Genomic DNA, 21,320 nt, shown 5'->3' on the forward strand with positions numbered 1-21,320 from the left:
TGCGCTCCAAGAGAAGGTGATTTTTTAAAACAGTGTATCCTACTGATTGAAGCCTCAGCTTGGTTAACAGAAGAGAAGGAAACTTCCTCAAGTTGACAGCCCTCTTTACTAGTTGAAATCATGATTTGAGTTATAATGAAGAGTGATCATTCCTCAGGATAAAGTTCTGACTTTTAGAATGTGACTGAAATCACAAGTATTTGCAGATGCCAAATCAAATAAGAACGCAAGTGAGCTGCTACACAAATGAAAACATGGCACAAGAAAAATCTATTATGAAGATTTCTCAGTGTTTATTTCCTATACCTTAACACATATGATCTTTCTTTCATACAATGGCCCAGAGTTTTTAGAAGGATCCAGGCTTTTCTCATATACAATCTCACTTCATGTACAGATTTAGTCAGCAGTTTATGGAAAAAAATAAATTATTCAGTTATTTGTAGATGTTTGTTTAAAGTATATCTGTGTTTTATATGTGGATAAATTCTTAGAGATTTATATCTTACAAAGATATTGTAAATGATTATAAACTGTTTATGAGTTTTGGGGGAAGAGGAAAACATGTATTTGAGTATAAATTCCGATTTTTTTACAGCCCTCGGACCCTTCCTTCTTGCCTGCTCTTGGTTTGCTCATGTTGTTGACTGAAGCTAATATTTCTAAACTCCTGAGACACATCTTCAGGCTCAAGCCCATCCTTGTTTCATCTTCCAACACAATAGATAAATTCCTTTCCCTAAACATCACACTCAGGAGACTCAATCTTCCATAATGCACAGCATATTCCTTAGACTAGGGTTTCATACAATGGGGGGATTTCCAAATTTGGTGTTTTCTGTTTGATGATAATCTAATCCTTTCAAGACAAATGCTTCCTTTTTGACACATTTATGTATTTCAGTATTAGGTAGTAGTTTGGGTTTTCAGTCCATTTGAAAAATAAGATTATCATCTGTGGAAACAAGATTATCACCTGTGGCTGGCTCAGAATGAGAAAGGATTTCTTTGTGTCCTTATCAGCATCTCCCCTCCATTATGTGTTAAAGTGATAATGATCTTTCTCTTTGGTAGAAAAACTTCACATTTTACAATAAATTTAAACAGATTACCTTTCTTAAGACGTAACAGTAAAACGTTTTGGAAAAGTGACAGAGTAAAAACAAAATATACGAAAGTAACAGAACAATTTAAATCATTTTAATTTAAATTCCTATAATGCAACAATTTATATATAATGCTAAGGTAATTGTATTAGTTTTGAAGAAATACAAAATAAATACTTTGTATCTGAAAAATAGTAAGACCATTTATCATGTATGATTTATTATTGATAAAGCTAAGTTGTTACGGGCTATCAGAAACCAATGTTTTTTTAATTTGTTTGGCCATGCCCTTGGCTTTCAGGAGGAGCTCCCTGACCAGGGGTCGAGCCCACAGCCCCTGCAGTGGAAGTGCAGCCTTAATCGCTGGAACGTTAGGGATGTCCTGGACATCTGTCTCCGTGTGCTGCCTGCATTCACTGCCAGCCCTGCTGTATGCGACAACTCCCAGTTTTTTCTGCCAGTCACAATGGGTTTGATCACTGGTGGGAGAACTAAGGTCACAAGTGGAGCAACTGAGCCTACGTGCTGCAGCTGCTGACCTGTAGACCTGCACAGTGTGATGAAGGTCCTGCATGCTGTGACCAAGGCCAGCCAAACAGATAAAGAAATAAACATCTTAAAAATAAATAATTGCAAATATGTTGGGGTCTTCTGCCAAATAAAAGCTTTGGGGCTGTGGTCTCAGTTCAGTTCAGTCGCTCAGTCGTGTCCGACTCTTTGCAACCCCATGAATCGCACCACGCCAGGCCTCCCTGTCCATCACCAACTCCTGGAGTTCACCCAAACTCATGTCCATCAAGTCGGTGATACCATCCAGCCGTCTCATCCTCTGTCGTCCCCTTCTCCTCCTGCCCCCAATCCCTCCCAGCATCAGAGTCTTTTCCAATGAGTCAACTCTGCGCATGAAGTGGCCAAAGTATTGGAGTTTCAGCTTTAGCATCAGTCCTTCCAGTGAACACCCAGGACTGATCTCCTTTAGAATGGACTGGTTGGATCTCCTTGCAGTCCAAGGGACTCTCAAGAGTCTTCTCCAACACCACAGTTCAAAAGCATCAATTCTTCAGCACTCAGCTTTCTTCACAGTCCAACTTTCACATCCATACATGACCATGGGAAAAACCATAGCCTTGACTAGACAGACCTTTGTTGACAAGTAATGTCTCTGCTTTTGAATATACTCTCTAGGTTGGTCATAACTTTCCTTCCAAGGTCTCAAGTACCTCCTGTTTCCAAACTTATAATGGCAGTAGATGAAATGCAAATAGAAAATAATTTACAACACTGGAAGTCATGCTGCTGCTGCTAAGTCACTTCTGTTGTGTCTGACTCTGTGTGACCCCGTGGACTGCAGACACCCAGGTTCCTCCATCCATGGGATTTTCCAGGCAAGAGTACTGGAGTGGGTTGCCATTGCATGGGATCCCAATAAACACAGAGGATCAGAGAGAAACAAGAGTGAAAATAGGAAACTCCACTCAAAATAAAGTCTGCCGTGCACAACCCTAAGTCACTGTGGAAACAAGCCAAGGAAAGATGGTGACTCATCAGAAAATGAGTAATCTCCAGACAGATTTTATTTTTAATTCTGTTGCTTGAAAAGGGCTTTTAAAATAAGCACATACTTAAAGAAATAAGTATACACTTAAAAAAAATGAGGGCTTCCCTGGAGGTTCAGTGGTTGGGAGACCACCTACCAACGCAGGGGACATGGGTTTGACCCCTGGTCTGGGAGTATCCCACATGCAGCGAAGCAACTAAGCTTGTGCACCACAAATGCTGATCCCGAGTGCCACAGCTGCTGGGGTCCATGGGCCTTGGAGCCCATGCTGTACAGCAGGAGAAGCCACTACAATGAGAGGCCCACACGCTGCCCCTGGAGAGCGGCCACCCCCCACCCTGACTCCCGGCAATGAGAGAAAGCCCACACACAGCAACGAAGACCCAGCACGGCCAAAAATAACATAAATAAAAATTAAAAAAATAAAGACCTAAATGAAAGAAGGATAATGAATTTAAAAGTAAATTTCCAAGCCAAAGAAACAAAGCAAAAACAGGTAAGCAAGAAAAGCAGAACCCAGGAGAATGTGGGTCTTAACCACGTGGGGAAAAAAGCTCAAACTCACTCATCAGAATGCAAAAAGAAACTCTCCTGAGGTACGGTTTTTAAAAAGCTATTCAATTGGCAAAGATTAAAAGGTTGATAATACACCAGGTTGGTGACTAAGAGGAAAATATCATAAATTCCAGTGGAAACTTAGCTGGCAGAGTCTCTGGAAAGGACAAAGGCAACGTTTATCAACATGACAGACACAGAGAGACGTGGGCCCAGCAGTTCTTCCTCTGGCTGTGCATTCTTGCGCATGCACTCGAACACGCAGAGTAACTGCAGCATGTGGTTAGTATTGCACACTTTGCAATACAAAAACGCTCATCAGGGTAAACAGATTGGTGCACATTCGTACACTGAAACCCTTGGCAGCCATGAAAGAAGGAGAAAGATCAACTCAGAATGAGTCAGAAAAACTTCCAAGGACCTTCTTTGGGGGCCCAGTGGCTAGGGCTCCATGCTTCCAGTGCAGGGGCCCAGGTTTGATCCTTGGTCAGGGAACTAGATTCCACTTGCTGAAGTGGAAGATCTGTGTCTATGCCACAGCAAAGACCTAGTATGGCCAAACAAAGCATAACAAAACCCAAGATATATCTTTTCCTAGTATGAATTAATTTATTATGCTTGGCAGATTTTACAATATGTTTTTAAAAGGTTAAAAACTCTTTGGAACTTTCATGAAACATTTACTGAGAGAGAAGTTACTACCGTAAAATCAGAGGTATTTGATCAAACAGCTTTGATAATCAAATGATTTAAAACTTGTTTTTTTCATCGCCACCACCACCACCATCTTGGTCACCAAGATATATTTTTACCTGAAAACAGCAAGGGGTGGAACATGGTTTCTAGCAGGCTTCCTTTTACTTTCAACCAAAAAGAGATGGATATATAGAGATAGACAGAGGCACACATATATATGTACATAAGTATAGTATTTTGGAGAAGGCAATGGCACCCCGCTCCTGTACTCTTGCCTGGAAAATCCCATAGGTGGAGGAGCCTGGTGGGCTGCAGTACATGGGGTTGCTAAGAGTTGGACACAACTGAGCGACTTCACTTTCACTTTTCACTTTCATGCATTGGAGACGGCAATGGCAACCCACTCCAGTGTTCTTGCCTGGAGAATCCCAGGGACGGCGGAGCCTGGTGGGCTGCCGTCTCTGGGGCCGCATAGAGTCAGACACGACTGAAGCGACTTAGCAGCAGCAGCATATGTATTTTACATATATATATATATATATATATATATATGTATTTGTACATATGTATCCATATAGTGAAAGCCTGGTTTTTTTCTAGTAGTCATGTATGGATGTGAGAGTTGGACCATAAAGAAGGCTGAGCATTGAAGAATTGATTCTTTCAAATTATGGAGCTGGAGAAGACTCTTGAGAGTCCCGTGGACTGCAAGGAGATGAAACCAGTCAATCCTAGAGGAAGTCAACCCTGAATAGCCACTGGAAGAACCACTGCTGAGGCTGAAGCTCCGATACTTTGGCCACCTGTTGTGAAGAGCCGACTCATTGGAAAAGACCCTGATGTGGGGAAAGATTGAGGGCAGGAGGAGAAGAGGGTAACAGAGGATGAGATGGTTGGATGACATCATCCACTTAATGAACTTCAGTTTGACTCTGGGAGATAGTGAAGGACAGGGAAGCCTGCAGTCCAAAGAGTCAGACACGACTTAGCGACTAAACAACAAATCATATCTTTGAAAAAAAATAAAACAAAATAGCACCATGGATGCAAGTAGAGTGGAGAAGTGATAGCTACCAGGCAGAAGTGGGTACGTACTTTGCTATGTATCATTTTGCATCTTTTGAATTTTGGATCATTAGGTAAAAAAATCAGAAATCTCGGGACTTCTTGGGATAGATCTAGACTTTGGCAAGTTAAAAAGAGAAGTAGTGTATTATAAAAATAGCTCTTACAAATTTACCCTGAAATCAGCATTAAAAAAAAGAAAGAAAGAAAAACATCAAAAACAGATTTAAAGGGGCAATTTAGCGCTATCTTACTAATGTCAGCAGGTGGGCCATCATGAGAAAAGAATGACGGGGGTAGAGAAGCAGCATTTAAAGAACTGACGGCCCAAATAAAAATCCCAGAATTGAAGAAATACACGAGCATGAAATAGCGTATGCTTTTTTTTTTCTCCAAAAAGGAGAAAAGATTAAAAAGCATGATCACAATGTGGAACATTGGTGAAACTGAAGAACATCAAAGATGAACAGAAAACCTTGAAATTGACCAAAGGGAAAAAGAAAAACCAAGTTGCCACACAGTCACACAAAAAAGGAATAAGGAGAGATCAAAATTAAGGCAGGATTTTTATCCCCAACAGCCAAGTCCAAGACTATGGAATAGCATCTCCAAAGGACTCAGAGGAAAATAACTGTCAGCCTGCAGTTTTATGCCCCAAATAAGCATGCTCATCGTTCCAGCAGTTCCATTCTGGAGGTTCACCCAGGGAAGCCCTTGTGGTGTGCACGAAACAAAGGCAGGCATTGAACTTTGATCGTGTTGCTAAAAAACCAAAAGCAACTGATAAAAGACTGGGAGAGTGAAATGTGATGTGTTGCCTGCTATTCCAGTAAAGAAGGAGTGCCGCCCAACCATCAGGCCATCGGTCACTGCCGACAGGACTCACGGTGCAGAAAAGCAGGATGCTAGCTCTATAGAGTTAAGGTGAGGTGAAGTCACTCAGTTGTGTCCGATTCTTTGCGACCCCATGGACTGTAACCTACTAGGCTTCTCCGTCCATGGGATTCTCCAGGCAAGAATACTGGAGTGGATTGCCATTTCCTTCTCCAGGGGATCTTCCCTACCCAGAGATCAAACCCATTTCTCCTGTGTCTCCAGCATTGCAGGCTGACTCTTTACCACTGAGCCACCGGGAAAGCCCCGCCCTCAATAAGGCCACCGGAAAATAACTCAACTTTCAGATTGTGAACTTGTCTGTCATCGACAGATGTACATGTGATAAAATACTAGACAGCAGTTAAAATGAGGAAGCTGAAGTGAGTGTTTCTCAAGACCAGTAATCTAAGCTGAGAGTGGCTGATCATTTGAATTCACAGCATGAAAACATTTATGGTCCCATATTTATGTGGCAAAATATAAAAAACATTGTGGGAATTTTGTATATCAATTTTCATTTTTCTGCGGGAAAGAAAGGAGGGGAGTGGTGTTCTGGGGTCTTCCATTATGTTCGTGATATTTAATTTTTTGAAAAGTACTGGAGCAAGCACAGTGAAACAGAGATTTCTTGTGGCAGAAGTGTGGAGCCTGGGGGACCCTGGCGTTTCGCAGTGTCTGGGAGCCGCTGCCGCGAAGCTTTGTGATACACGCTCGGGCTGGGTGCTGGCTGGCGGCGAGGCCGCGTGCCCCCTGCCTGGGCGTCCAGCCATTGTGATGTGTCATAGAAGGTGATGCAACAGAAGAGCCGGGGCGCCTCCTCCAGGGTTAGTTCACTCACAGTTTCCCCCTCGAAGGAGAAACAGCCGAGAAGGAAGAAGGCAAAACCCCAAGCCAATCCCAAACCATTTTGTATAGCCTCATGTTTTCCATCAAGTAGCAAGGAGGCCGCCAGCAATCAGCTACTCGGCTGGGGGAGATGAGTGGGAGACCCACGTCGAGGGGGAGCACCAGGCTCTTCAGGGCTCCCTCTGAGGACGCCAGCAGCAGCTCTAGTGGGAGCGCTGTGCTCCCCCAGCAGGAAAACCCCGACGCCAGCGGGTACGTAACTGCAGGGTGATCTCCTTAAGATTAGAAGGCAATGGCAGCCCACTCCAGTACTCTTGCCTGGAGAATCCCATGAATGGAGGGGCCTGGTGGGCTGCAGTCCATGGGGTTGCTGGGAGTCGGACACGACTGAGCGACTTCACTTTCACTTTTCACTTTCATGCACTGGAGAGGGAAATGGCACCCCACTCCAGTGTTCCTGCCTGGAGAATCCCAGGGACGGGGGAGCCTGGTGGGCTGCCGTCTATGGGGTCACACGGAGTCGGACACGACTGAAGCGACTTAGCAGCAGCAGCGTGTCATGTACCACCCGTGTTCTGTCCCCCTGGAAAATAACCTTCCTTTACAGAGAGAACCTCTGAAGACTTCTCTGGATCCCAATACTTTCTGACCTGTTGTCTCCTTCTGTGGTAGGGGTTAATGTTAATTACAGCAAGTGGGATGGGAAGATCCCCCGGAGGAGGGCATGGCAACCCACTCTAGTTTTCTTGCCTGGAGAATCCCCATGGACAAAGGAGCCTGGTGGGCTACAGTCCACGGAATCGCAAAGAGTCAGACATGACTGAGCGACTAGGCACAGCACACACAGCAAGTGGGGGACAAGGTCTGTGAAAGAAAAGATTTTTTTTTTTAAGGAATGAGTCTCACCAGCAGTGTGAAGTTATGACTGCAGCCTGCAGCCTCACGGGTCAATCATTTGTCAGTGGCCTCCTGCTCAGTCTCTGCCAGGTGCAAGGTCCAGCACCAGGCTTTACAACTCTGTACACGGAGGGCACTTGTTACATCCCTGGGTGAGAACTGGCTACACGGGCTGTTAGTGGGTGTACATTTTGAGCTAACAACTGTGCCTCCTCTAACTGGAAGAAGGGGAGACAGCAGGAAATCTTGGACCACTTGGATGGGCCCAAAACCCAAGCCTCATCAACTGTGCCCTTGGCACTGCCTGCTGGTATAACAAAACAGAGAGTAATGAAATAAACACCCCATGGATAACAGCTAAGGTTTAATGAAAAACCTTAGTGAACCTTTGGTTAATGTTCATTTAAGCCAGTTCCTTGGGAAGGTCTTATGACCTTTGAGTAACTCTCTTTACTCAGTGGATCCCTCATGTGACCAGTGAGATGTGAAGGATGGTGGTTTCGAGATTTCATGTCCCTTCAGAGGAGACTTTTGGGAAGACCTTCTTCTCTGTTGCTTTTAGCACATGTCTACGACAAACCAAGACAGTGTATTAAAAAGCAGAGATATCATTTTACCGACGAAGACCATATAGTCAAAGCTGTGTGTTGAAGCAATCCGAGCTGGGATAGGAAAAGGATTTCCAGACAGAGTATTGCAGAAAGGAGAGTTTATTAAGAACAAAGGACAGAGATAATGTGGGCTCTGCAAGCGCAGCGGGCCAACCTCCTGACAGACCAGGGAGGGTCGACAGTTTTTGTGGGTTAGTAGCCAATTTTTTTAGCCTCAAGGCAAAGAAAATTCCTACAGGAAGGCTGACACTAGTTGATTGGCTGGGCATCTTTGCCTAATTGGGAATCAGGAAGCTTGTTAGTGATTATTAGGGGCCTTTTGGCAACGGTTACAAAGGGGCTCAGTCAGCTTCGGAGGTGACCTTGATTCTGGGTTCTGCTTCTGTGGTCTTGGTGCAAAGCCTCCCACCTATGGCCTGGGGGACAGGACTCAACACTATGGTTTTTCCACTAGTCATGTACAGAAGTGAGAGTTGGACCATAGAGAAGGCCAAGTGCTAAAGAATTGGTGTTTTCGAACTGTGGTGCTGGAGAAGACTCTTGAGAGCCCCTTGGACTACAAGATCAGACTACTCAATCCTAAATGAAATCAACCCTGAATATTCACTGGAGGGACTGATGCTGAAGCTGAAGCTCCAATACTTTGCCCACCTCATTGAGCAAAGTGAGGAGCCAACTCATTGGAAAAGACCCTGATGCTGGGAAAGATTGAAGGCAGAAGAAGGGAACGACAGAGGATGAGATGGTTGGATGGCATCACTGACTCAATGGACATCAGTTTGAGCAAACTCAGAGATGGAGAGGACAGGAAATCCTGGCGTGCTGCAGTTCATGAAGTCACAGAGTCAGACACAACTTAGCAACTGAACAACAATAAAACAACACATTGGACAGACAATGGGCACTATTGCTTTTTTTAAGTGGGTGAGCTACTTAGAGATTCTGTATTGGGTGAAATTAGGTGGCTTGTGCTTCAGTTCAGTTCAGTTCAGTCACTCAGTCCTGTCCGACTCTTTGCGACCCCATGAACTGCAGCACGGCAGGCCTCCCTGTCCATCACAAACTCCCAGAGTCCACTCAAACCCATGTCCATTCAGTAGGTGATGCCATCCAGCCATCTTATCCTCTGTCATCCCCTTCTCTTCCTACCCTCGATCTTTCCCAGCATCTGAGTCTTTTCAAATGAGTCAGCTCTTCGCATCAGGTGGCCAAAGTATTGGAGTTTCAGCTTCAACATCAGTCCTTCCAATGAACATCCATGACTGATCTCCTTTAGGATGGACTGGTTGGATCTGCTTGCAGTCCAAGGGACTCTCAAGAGTCTTCTCCAACACCACAGTTCAAAAACATCAATTCTTCAGCACTCAGCTTTCTTTACAGTCCAACTCTCACATCCATACATGACCACTGGAAAAACCATAGCCTTGACTAGATGGACCTTTGCTGACAAAGTAATGTCTCTGCTTTTTAATATGCTATCTAGGTTGGTCATAACTTTCCTTCCAAGGAGTAAGCATCTTTTAATTTCATGGCTGCAATCACCATCTGCATTGATTTTGGAGCCCCCCAAAAGAAAATCTGCCACTGTTTCCACTGTTTCTCCATCTATTTCCCATGAAGTGATGGGACTGGATGCCATGATCTTCGTTTTCTGAATGTTGAGCTTTAAGCCAACTTTTTCACTCCTCTTTCACTTTCATCAAGAGGCTCTTTAGTTCTTCACTTTCTGCCATCAGGGTGGTGTCATCTACATATCTGAGGTTATTGATATTTCTCCCGGCAATCTTGATTACAGCTTGTGCTTCATCCAGCCCAGCGTTTCTCATGATGTACTCTGCATAGAAGTTAAATAAGCAGGGTGACAATATACAGCCTTGACATACTCCTTTCCTTATTTGGAACCAGTCTGTTGTTCCATGTCCAGTTCTAACTGTTGCTTCTTGACTTGCACACAGGTTTCTCAAGAGGCAAGTCAGGTTCTCTGGTATTCCCATCTCTTTCAGAATTTTCTGCAGTTTATTGTGATCCACAGAGTCAAAGGCTTTGGCATAGTCAATAAAGCAGAAGTAGATGTTTTTCTGGAACTCCCTTGGTTTTTCGATGGTCCAGTGGATGTTGGCAATTTGATCTCTGGTTCTTCTGCCTTTTCTAAAACCAGCTTGAACATTTGGAAATTAAAAGTTCACATATTGCTGAAGCCTGGCTTGGAGAATTTTAAGCATCACTTTACTAGCATGTGAGGTGAGTGCAGTTGTGTGGTAGTTTCAGCATTTTTTGGCGTTGCCTTTCTTTGGGATTGAAATGAAAACTGACCTTTTCCAGTCCTGTGGCCACTGCTGAGTTGTCCATATTTGCTGGCATATTGAGTACAGCACTTTCACAGCATCATCTTTCAGGATATGAAATAGCTCAACTGGAATTCCATCACCTCCACAAGCTTTGTTCGTAGTGATGCTTCCTAACAAAATTTGCCCCCCACCCTGTGTCTCTTTGGCCTGAGGGTTAATTTAGGCTGATTTTTTTTTCTGGTTTTTGGCCTCACCAAAGAATAAGAATAGAAAGCTAGCTCCCTGCACCGGAAATTCAGAATCCTAATCACTGGACTACCCATGAAGCCCCTAGGCTGATTATTTTGAAGAAATGGAAGATTCAGGAGGCCCTCTTTTTGTCTTCCTCTTAGCTGCCTAAAGAACTGGGATAAAGGAATTGTCTCTGGATCTGAGTGGGGTGGAGGAACCAGCAGGGCCCAGATATCAGAGTCCACTCTGTGTCCCTCTGTCTCTGCTTTTATTTACCATGCACTTGATTTCCATCCCCATGTGACTTGCCTTTCTCCCCTTTGAAGTCCCAACCCCTACACCCTCTTCCCATCTTTAGCTGAAGATGGTACTTGAAGTGAGGGTTTCAGAGAGTGACTTAGTTTTCCTGGCCTCTCTCACCATACCTCATAAAAGTTGTGTTTGGTTAAGCTGTATCCTGTCACTTTAATTCTAGACCAGCCAGAGAACCAAGAAGGAGAGAGGAAAATGTTTTCTTCCCAACAGTCCTGTGTTGGTCTCTACTCCCAGGGTGTTGAGCCACTTCCCCAGCGCGGGGTTACAAGCCAGTTTGACAGCACGGCTCAGGAGCAAGTCACTGAGGGCGTCATCTGTCCATTTGCTCAACCAACTCAAACAAACCGATGCAGGAAATGTTTCCTTTCACATGTGCATAATGTTAAACAGCAAAATATAAAGAAACACACACAGGTAAACATGATCAAAGCAGCTCCCAGACCTGAGGTCACTTTCTTAGCCATTCTGCATGCACCTGGAGCAGGGAATTCTGGCTTCCCATTGATGGACACTAGTTCATAAACAACAGGTCAAAACTCCAAACTCAAACTGATCAAGAGACTTGCTGAAATGCAGTTGTTCAGCTGCTCAGTCATGTCTGACTCTTTGCAACGGCATGGACTGCAGCACCCCATGGACTGCACGAAGCCAGGCTTCCCTGTTCTTCACAAGCAGCTGGAGCTTGCTCAAACTCACGTCCATTGAGTCCGAGATGCCATCCAACCATCTCGTCCTCTGTTGTCCCCTTCTCCTGCCTTCAATCTTTCCCAGCATCAGGGTCTTTTCTAATGAGTCAGCTCTTCGAATCAGGTGGCCGAAGTATTGGAGCTTCAGCTTGGCCCAGCTTTGTCATAGGCAGGCTCAAAGCCATTATCACAAGACTATGAGTGTGAGTCTCCAAGACACTGACCCCTGTTTGTGTGGCCTTGTGGAGCCTGAAGGCTGGTTGGGTGTTGGGCATCTAGCTCCTTCAGTGATGACAGCTGGGCATGGTCTGGGTACCTGGCCCTGAGGGTATCACCAGCTGAGATGTGCCTCCTCAGCCTGTCCTGGGCACTGGCCAGAAGTCCCAGATAGGGTGCTGGATGATAGCTCCTAGGCAGGGTGACCAGCCTGCACAGGAACCCCATCCCCTTGTTAGCCAGGGCCTGGACCTCAGAGTACAAAAGCCAACCCTTGGGACCTTGAATAAATAACATGAGAGGTGACATCGTTTAGCTTATAGATTTGTTAAAAGCCACAAAGAGGCTTGGAGACAGAACTTAATGCCTCCCCTTCCCTTTCTTGTCCATGACCATTAAGAGTCATGTATACCTTTATATACATACCTTTGTATAAAAAGTTTCAGGACAGAGAATAAAGTTTGTTTTGATGGAAGTTTAAAGGAACTTGCGACCTGACTATTCTGACCCTTGTGAAGAGCTGCACAAAGGACCCAACACCAAGAAGTTTGCAATAACTATCCATGCCCCTCCTCCCCTTTCCTATGAAAAGGCTTTGCTGAAAGCCTTAGAAAAGCCCAGAGTTTTTTAAAGACAAGAGCCACCTGTCTGCTTGCATGACCCTGCAATAAAACTTTCTCTGCTCCAAACTCCACATTTCTGTATTGTCTGGCCTCACACAGTCGGTGACAGCTTCACCCCCTTTACTGAGCTGTGACCCAGTGCTTCTGCTGCTACATCAAGGTGCCTTCTGTAATTAATGAATGACTCATCGTCAACTGGTTTTTTATGTTTTAAATCAAAATTTCGATTTGCTGTCTTAGAATATTTTGTCCCAAAGCTCCTAGCCTTCTGTTTCAGTGAGATTAGTCTATTTTAGCCATTTTCTTTCTTTTTTTTTTCTCCTTCTTTTAAAAAAGACTTTAAAGTTGGATGTGGAAAGGTCACTGCAATCACTTTGTAAAACTCTTTGGAAAGATCTGCTGAGATCAGATAGGCACAAACCCAGCAATTTCTGGTCCAACAGAGCAGGACCCCATGGTGCTGTCCCAACACCCCTTGTCCTCCGCCTGCCTTTTGTCTGTGGAAAACCTGAGTCAAAGAATAAGTTTAATCAGGGAAATGAGAAATATAGAAACAAAGGAAAACGAAGGAGACCGGATAATAACAATGTAGTCATTAAGCATAGTCAGGGACCTTTTGTTCCTTCTCTTTTAGTTCCTAATATTCTGAGCCATATCCTGTGAGCTGTCTTATCATGAAACCTCAGATAGAAGGAGTTTAACTGCATAATGACCAGACTGACTTTCCAAGGTGAACCCACGACTTAAACTGCCGAAATTCTGAGAACTGATCTCAAAGACATGGGGAAGAACGGACCCTGAAACTGAAGATTAACTGTACCTAAAACAATCAAGATGATGCTGGTCAGACCACCTATGGCCAATTTGAAGACAACTGTCAGAGCCGACTGTGCTGTTTCTGCATGGAGCTGCCTCCTCCTGTCTGCAAAGCTCTTGTCTCACTGGTTGCCAGTGGGAGGGTGGAGTTGGCCTTTGGATCCACTGAGCTGTGCAATGTCTGTGGTTTTTTCTTTATGTATGTTATATTTCAATAAAAAGTGAGGGAAAGGGTTAAGATTGCTTTAGAGAATTTTCTCAGATAGTTGTTCATTGGCTTAGTTCTTTGGGCTTCTCAGATGGCTCGGCAGTAGAGAATCAGCCTGCCGGAACAGGAGACACATTTTCGATCCCTGGGTGGGGAAGATCCCGTGGAGGAGGAAATGGCCACCCATTTCAGTATTCTCGCCTGGAGAATTCCATAGATGGAGGAGCCTGGTGGGCTCAGTCCAGACTCTTTTTTCTTTTTTCTTTTTTCTTCTGGACTGATGATACATTGCAGACCTGTAGGATAACCTCCTTTGCTTTCTTCTTCATGAGCATTTATAGGCATAAAAACATGCACCAACAGGGCAGTAATGTGTGTGAAAGAGAGGGATGTGTATGGTGTATGTATATGTGAATATGTATATATACTACTCTGAATACTGTTTTCACTCAGTTTCACAGATAGTGGATTCAGTTCAGTTCAGTTGCTCAGTCGTGTCCGACTCTTTGCGACCCCATGAATCGCAGCATGCCAGGCCTCCCTGTCCATCACCAACTCCCGGAGTTCACTCAGATTCAGGTCCATCGAGTCAGTGATGCCATCCAGCCATCTCATCCTCTGTCGTCCCCTTCTCCTCCTGCCCCCAATCCCTCCCAGCATCAGGGTCTTTTCCAATGAGTCAACTCTTCGCATGAGGTGGCCAAAATATTGGAGTTTAAGCTTTAGCATCATTCCCTCCAAAGAAATCCCAGGGCTGATCTCCTTCAGAATGGACTGGTTGGATCTCCTTGCAGTCCAAGGGACTCTCAAGAGTCTTCTCCAACACCACAGTTCAAAAACATCAATTCTTCAGCACTCAGCTTTCTTTACAGTCCAACTCTCACATCCATACGTGACCACAGGAAAAACCATAGCCTTGACTAGACGGACCTTTGATGGCAAAGTAATGTCTCTGCTTTTGAATATGCTATCTATGTTGGTCATAACTTTTCTTCCAAGGAGTAAGCGTCTTTTAATTTCATGGCTGCAGTCACCATCTGCAGTGATTTTGGAGCCCCCCAAATAAAGTCTGACACTGTTTCCACTCTTTCCTCATCTATTTCCCATGAAGTGATGGGACCAGACGCCATGATATTCATTTTCTGAATGTTGAGCTTTAAGCCAACTTTTTCACTCTCCTCTTTCACTTTCATCAAGAGGCTTTTTAGTTCTTCTTCACTTTCTGCCATAAGGGTGGTGTCATCTGCATATCTGAGGTTATTGATATTTCTCCCGGCAATCTTGATTCCAGCTTGTGCTTCTCCCAGCCCAGCGTTTCTCATGATGTACTCTGCATATAAGTTAAATAAGCAGAATGACAATATACAGCCTTGACAGACTCCTTTTCCTATTTGGAACCAGTCTGTTGTTCCATGTCCAGTTCTAACTGTTGCTTCCTGACCTGCATACAGGTTTCTCAAGAGGCAGGTCAGGTGGTCTGGTATTCCCATCTCATCCAGAATTTTCCACAGTTTATTGTGATCTGCACAGTCAAAGGCATTGGCATAGTCAATAAAGCAGGAATAGATGTGTTTTTTTTAATTAACTCACATGCTCAGCCTAGTCATGTCTGTCGACTTGGTTGTAGAGGTTAAAGTTCAAATTAAAGGTTAAGAGTGGTGTATTGCTAAATTCTTTTTGCTGTTATTTTTCTTCTTTTTAGATTAACTCGATCATGGAAGACTGTCATGGGTATGGTGTTTATACTGACTTTACTTCTTCTAGGTGAGTCTTACTAAGTAATGATCCTTGAAGCCATTTCACAGGGTGTGTGTATGATGAGAGAGGTGGCAGGGGAATAACTCACATTTGCAACAAATGCCCCAGAAACGTAGAAGTGACTGCATGCTCTTGAACCGTTTCTTCCCCCCCCCCCCAATATTTATTTATTAATTTGTTTGGCTGCATCAGATCTTAGCTGCAGAACGAGGAGTCTTTGTTGCATCATGCAGGATCTTCCTTGTGGCTTGTGGGCTCAGTAGTTACAACACTCAGGTTCTCTTGTAAAAGTAATATGGGTTTCTTTGTTGAAAACTTAGTGAGAACTTTATTTCTCTTAGAATTGTTACCAGGTCTAAGCTCGTTCCGTTTGACACAGGACAGGTCAGGAGGCAAGGTGTCGAGGCAAGAAATAGAGACTTTATTCAGAAAGCTGGGCATCCGAGAAGATGGTGGATGAGAGTCCTGGAGTACTTTATTATGGGGTCTGGATGCCAGTTGCTTTTATAGAGCAGAGAGGAGGAGGAGAAAAAAAAGTAAAAAGACCATGAAGCAAAAGTGTCAGTCACTCAGTTAGTCCTGCAATGCCCGAGGAGTAGTAGTAGTGGTAGTGATAGTCGCTCCGTCGTGTTCAACTCTTTGAGACCCTATGGACAGTAGCCCACCAGCCTCCTCTGTCCATAGAATTCTCCAGGCAGGAATACTGGAGTGGGTTGCCAATCCCTTCTTTCTCCAGGGGATCTTCCCAACCCAGGGATTGAATCCAGGTCTCCTGCATTGCAGTCTACTCCAGTATTCGTGCCTGGAGAATCCCATGGACAGAGGAGCCTGGCAGGCCACAGTCCATGGGGTCGCAAAGAGTCCAACACAACTGAGCGACTGACACTACCACTACTGCTGCTACTCCCGCTTTGCAGGCAAATTCTTTACCGTCTGAGCCATCTGGGAAATCAAAAGGCCATCCTGGTTTGGCCATCCTCAGGGAAGGGATGCACTCATTTCTTTTTCCTGCTGTCATTCACAAGTGGACAGGGTCAGAATGTCTCCCAGTGAGCTGAACAAAGACACTTCAGTTTACCATTCATGCAGAACAGAAGGGTTCCCCAAGGCAGGCCATTATGTATAGACAATATCTTTTTAATGGACAAAAGCCATGGGAAGCAATGATTAAAGTAAAAGAGACGGATCCAATATGGAGTCAGATTTTTTTCTTCCCTGTTACAGAATCATGGTTCAAAATAAGAGAAGTTGCTTTGAAGTTAGGAATCCTTGATATTTTTATTGCAAACACATAGAATTGATCTTTTCTAAATCTGGGTGACTCATCTTGAAGGATTTTGACAACCAGAGACTGACTCATCACGGAGTTCTTGAGGAAATGCTGCTGCTGCTGCTGCTGCTAAGTCGTCGCTTCAGTCGTGTCCGACTCTGTGCGACCCCATAGACGGCAGCCCACCAAGCTCCCCCGTCCCTGAGATTCTCCAGGCAAGAACACTGGAGTGGGCTGCCATTTCCTTCTCCAATGCATGAAAGTGAAAAGTGAAAGTGAAGTCGTTCGGTCGTGTCCGACTCTTCCCAACCCCATGGACTGCAGCCCACCAGGCTCCTCCATCCACGGGATCCTCCTAGAATACATGGCTTGCCATTTTTTGAATGTAAATATCACACACCATGAATCCTAGTACAACGAGGAATTGTTCTGTGGTATGTGGACACCTTGAATTGCAGAGTGTCCAGGGAAGTCAGAATTTCACCCAGTTATCGCCACAATGCTGTTTTCCACAGCAACGGGAGCAGTTCAGTCGGGCTTGCGCATGGATACCTGTACTGCAGGCTCTCTGAAGTCTGTACCAGCCTTCCTTCAGCTGCATGTTAGTGCCCTGAGCACCCATCCCATCTCAGCAGACCTCTAAACTTCATCTTGAAGATTCCAGTTCTACTGAGAACTGCATGCTGTCTGGCTCTGTTGCTTCCAGCTGTCTGGTCTTCACCTGTGCTGATTTCAGCCTGTGAGCTTCAGCAGCCCTCCCCTGACCCCATTGCTGCTGCCTGCTCCCGACTGAGCCCTCTGCCCTTGAGATTTCCCGCAGCCCTACCCCAGCCCTGTGTCCAGTGATGCATGCCTGCTCTTCTGAGGCTCCACCTCCCTGCCTCTGTCAGGAACACGCCCCCCAGTAGAACTGTTTGTGCTCAGAATTTTCCTTGTTTTGGAAACGAATGCCCTATATCCCTTAGACATTTTTTAATGATTTTTTTTGATGTGGACCATTTTTAAAGTCTTTATTGAATTCGTTACAATATTGCTTCTGTTTTACTTTTTTTTTTTTTTTTTTTTTTTTGGTTGAAAGGCATGTGGGATCTTATTTTCTAACCAGGAACTGAACCTGCAATCCCTTCACTGGAAGGGGAGGTTTTAACCACCGGACTGCCAGCAAAGGTCTCTCCTTTGACCTCTTTTAAGATTGAAATATATACATCTTCTTAGTGCATGCAAACTGCTTCTTTGTCTTTGCCCACCGTAACGCTGCCCATTTGCCCACAAAAGTGCCAGATCCTTTTTAGCCTCCACTGATGTGTTAATGATTTCAATGGAATTAAACTGAACTTGCATCCATTTTTATTCGCTAGGGTGAAACCCACATAATATAAAATGAACCATTTTGACATGAACAACTCAGTGGCATTTAGTGCATTCACAGTGCTGTGCAACTACTACTTCTATTTCGAAAATATTTTCATCAACCCCCAAAGAAACCCCACACCCCTTAGTCAATCCCCAGCCCCGACCTTCCCCCACCCCCTGGCAACAACCGCCAATATGCTCTCTGTTTCTAAGGACACACGTGTTCTGAATGTGTCTATAAATGGAATCATACAATGTATGGCTATTTTGGTCAGGCTTCTTTCACTAAGCTCGTTTTTGAGGCTCATCCCTGTTGTAGATGAATCATTCCTTTTTGTAGCTGAAAAACGTTGCACTGAATGGATAGACCACAGTTTGTTTATCTGTTCAGCTGTGGATGAACATCCGCTGTGTCCATCCTTTGGGTGTGGTGGATAGTGCTGCTATGAACATGTGTGTACATGTATTTGTTTCAGTCAGTTCAGTTCAGTCGCTCTGTTGTATCTGACTCTTTGCGACCCCATGAACCACAACACGCCAGGCCTCCTTGTCCATCACCAAACTCATGTCTATCAAGTCGGTGATGCCATCCAACAATCTCCTCTTGCCCTCAATATTTCCTAGCATCAGGGTCTTTGCAAATGAGTCAGCTCTTCGCATCAGGTGGCCACAGTATTGGAGTTTCAGCATCAGCATCAGTCCTTCCAATGAATATTCAGGACTGATTTCCTTTAGGATGGACTGGTTGGATCTGCTTGCAGTCCAAGGGACTCTCAAGAGTCTTCTCCAACACCACAGTTCAAAAGCATCAATTCTTCGGTGCTCAGCTTTCTTTATAGTTCAACTCTCACACCCATACATGACTACTCGAAAAACCATAGCCTTGACTAGACGGACCTTTGTTGGCAAAGTAATGTCTCTGCTTTTTAATATGCTATCTAGGCTGGTCATAACTTTTCTTCCAAGGAGTAAGTGTCTTTTAATTTCATGGCTTCAGTCACCATCTGCAGTGAGTTTGGAGCCCAAAAAAATAAAGTCAGCCACTGTTTCTATGGTTTCCCCATCTATTTCCCATGAAGTGATGAGACTGGATACCATGATCTTAGTTTTCTGAATGTTGAGCTTTAAGCCAACTTTTTCACTCTCCTCTTTCACTTTCATCAAGAGGCTTTTTAGTTCTTCTTCACTTTCTGCCATAAGGGTGGTATCATCTGCATATCTGAGGTTATTGATATTTCTCCCAGCAATCTTGATTCCAGCTTGTGCTTCTTCCAGCCCAGTGTTTCTCATAATGTACTCTGCATATATATTAAATAAGCAGGGTGACAATATATAGACTAGATGTACACCTTTTCCTATTTGGAACCAGTCTGTTGTTCCATGTCCAGTTCTAACTGTTGCTTCCTGACCTGCATATAGGTTTCTCAAGAGGCAGGTCAGGTGGTCTGGTATTCCCATCTCTTTCAGAAGAGATGGTTTCCATGGTTTATTGTGATCCACACAGTCAAAGAATTTGGCATAGTCAATAAAGCAGAAGTAGATGTTCTTCTGGAACTCTCTTGCTTTTTCAATGATCCAACAGATGTTGGCAATTTGATCTCTGTTCCTCTGCCTTTTCTAAAACCAGCTTGGACATCTGGAAGTTCACCGTTCACATATTGCTGAAGCCTGGCTTGGAGAATTTTGAGCATTACTCTACTAGCATGTGAGATGAGTGCAATTGTGCGGTAGTTTGGGCATTCTTTGGCATTGCCTTTCTTTGGGACTGGAATGAAAACTGACCTTTTCCAGTCCTGTGGCCACTGCTGAGTTTTCCAAATTTGCTGGCAGATTGAGTGCAGCACTTTCACAGCATCATCTTTCTGGATTTGAAATAGCTCAACTGGAATTCCATCACCTCCACTAGCTTTGTTCATAGTGATGCTTCCTAAGGCCCACTTGACTTCACACTCCAGGATGTCTGGCTCTAGGTGAGTGATCACAGCATCGTGATTATCTGGGTCGTGAAGATCTTTTGTGTACAGTTCTGTATATTCTTGCCTTCTCTTCTTAACATCTTCTGCTTCTGTTAGGTCCATGCCATTTCTGTCCTTTATTGAGCCCATCTTTGCATGAAATGTTCCCTTGGTATCTCTTAATTTTCTTGAAGAGATCTCTAGTCTTTCCCATTCTGTTGTTTTCCTCTATTTTTTTTGTATTGATCGCTGAGGAAGGCTGTCTTATCTCTTCTTGGTATTCTTTGGAACTCTGCATTCAGATGCTTGTATCTTTCCTTTTCTCCTTTGCTTTTCACTTCTCTTCTTTTCACAGCTGTTTGTAAGACCTCCTCAGACAGCCATTTTGCTTTTTTGCATTTCTTTTTCTTGGGGATGTTCTTGATCCCTGTCTCTTGTACAATGCCACAAACCTCTGTCCATAGTTCATCAGGCACTTTATCAGATCTAGTTCCTTAAATCTACTTCACACTTCCACTGTATAGTCATAAAGGATTTGATTTAGGTCATACCTGAATAGTCTAGTGGTTTCCCCCACTTTCTTCAATTTCAGTCTGAATTTGTCAATAAGGAGTTCGTGATCTGAGCCACAGTCAGCTCCCAGTCTTTTTGCTGGCTGTATAGCGCTTCTCCATTTTTGGCTGCAAAGAATATAATCAATCTGATTTCAGTGTTGACCATCTGGTGATGTCCATGCGTAGAGTCTTCTCTTGTGTTGTTGAAAGAGGGTGTTTGCTATGACCAGTGCATTCTTTTGGCAGAACTCTATTAACCTTTGCCCTGCTTCATTCTGTACTCCCAGGCCAAATTTGCCTGTTACTCCAGGTGTTTCTTGACTTCCTATATTTGTATTCCAGTCCCCTGTAATAAGAAGGACATCTTTTGGGGTTGTTATTTTAGAAAGTCTTGTAGGTCTTCATAGAACCATTCAACTTCAGCTTCTTCAGCGTTACTGGTTGGGGCATAGACTTGGATTACTGTGATATTGAATGGTTTGCCTTGGAAACGAACAGAGATCATTCTGTCGCTTTTGAGATTGCATCCAAATACTGCATTTTGGACTCTCTTGTTGACTATGATGGCTACTCTGTTTCTTGTAAGGGATTCTTGCCCACAGTAGTAGATATAATGGTCATCTGAGTTAAATTCACCCATTCCAGTCCATTTTAGTTCGCTGATTCATAGAATGTCAGTGTTCACTCTTGCCACCTCCTGTTTGACCACTTCCAATTTGCCTTTATTCATGGACCTAATATCCCAGGTTCCTATGCAACAGTCCTCTTTACAGCATCGGACCTTACTTCCATCACCAGTCCCATCCACAACTTTGTATTGTTTTTGCTTTGGCTCCA

General features: G+C 44.2%; 1 protein-coding gene across 4 annotated transcripts in view; it reads left to right on the forward strand.

Moving 5' to 3' along the window:
- Window positions 1-21,320, forward strand: part of SUN3 (Sad1 and UNC84 domain containing 3) — a 53,562-nt gene that overhangs the window by 1,343 nt on the left and 30,899 nt on the right. Inside the window, exons 1-2 of one of the 4 annotated variants that reach the window (XM_069587337.1) lie at window positions 5,774-6,954; window positions 15,296-15,357. In XM_069587337.1, coding sequence (XP_069443438.1) covers window positions 6,833-6,954; window positions 15,296-15,357 — 184 coding nt within the window. In that variant the 5' untranslated portion in view covers window positions 5,774-6,832. Of the gene's footprint in view, window positions 1-1,407; window positions 1,801-5,773; window positions 6,955-15,295; window positions 15,358-21,320 lie in introns of those variants that run through there. The other 3 variants (XM_069587339.1, XR_011256570.1, XM_069587338.1) reach the window with 3 other exon arrangements.

This window comes from Ovis canadensis, chromosome 4 (assembly GCF_042477335.2).
Source record: "Ovis canadensis isolate MfBH-ARS-UI-01 breed Bighorn chromosome 4, ARS-UI_OviCan_v2, whole genome shotgun sequence".
In the NCBI taxonomy this organism is placed as follows: domain Eukaryota; kingdom Metazoa; phylum Chordata; class Mammalia; order Artiodactyla; family Bovidae; genus Ovis; species Ovis canadensis.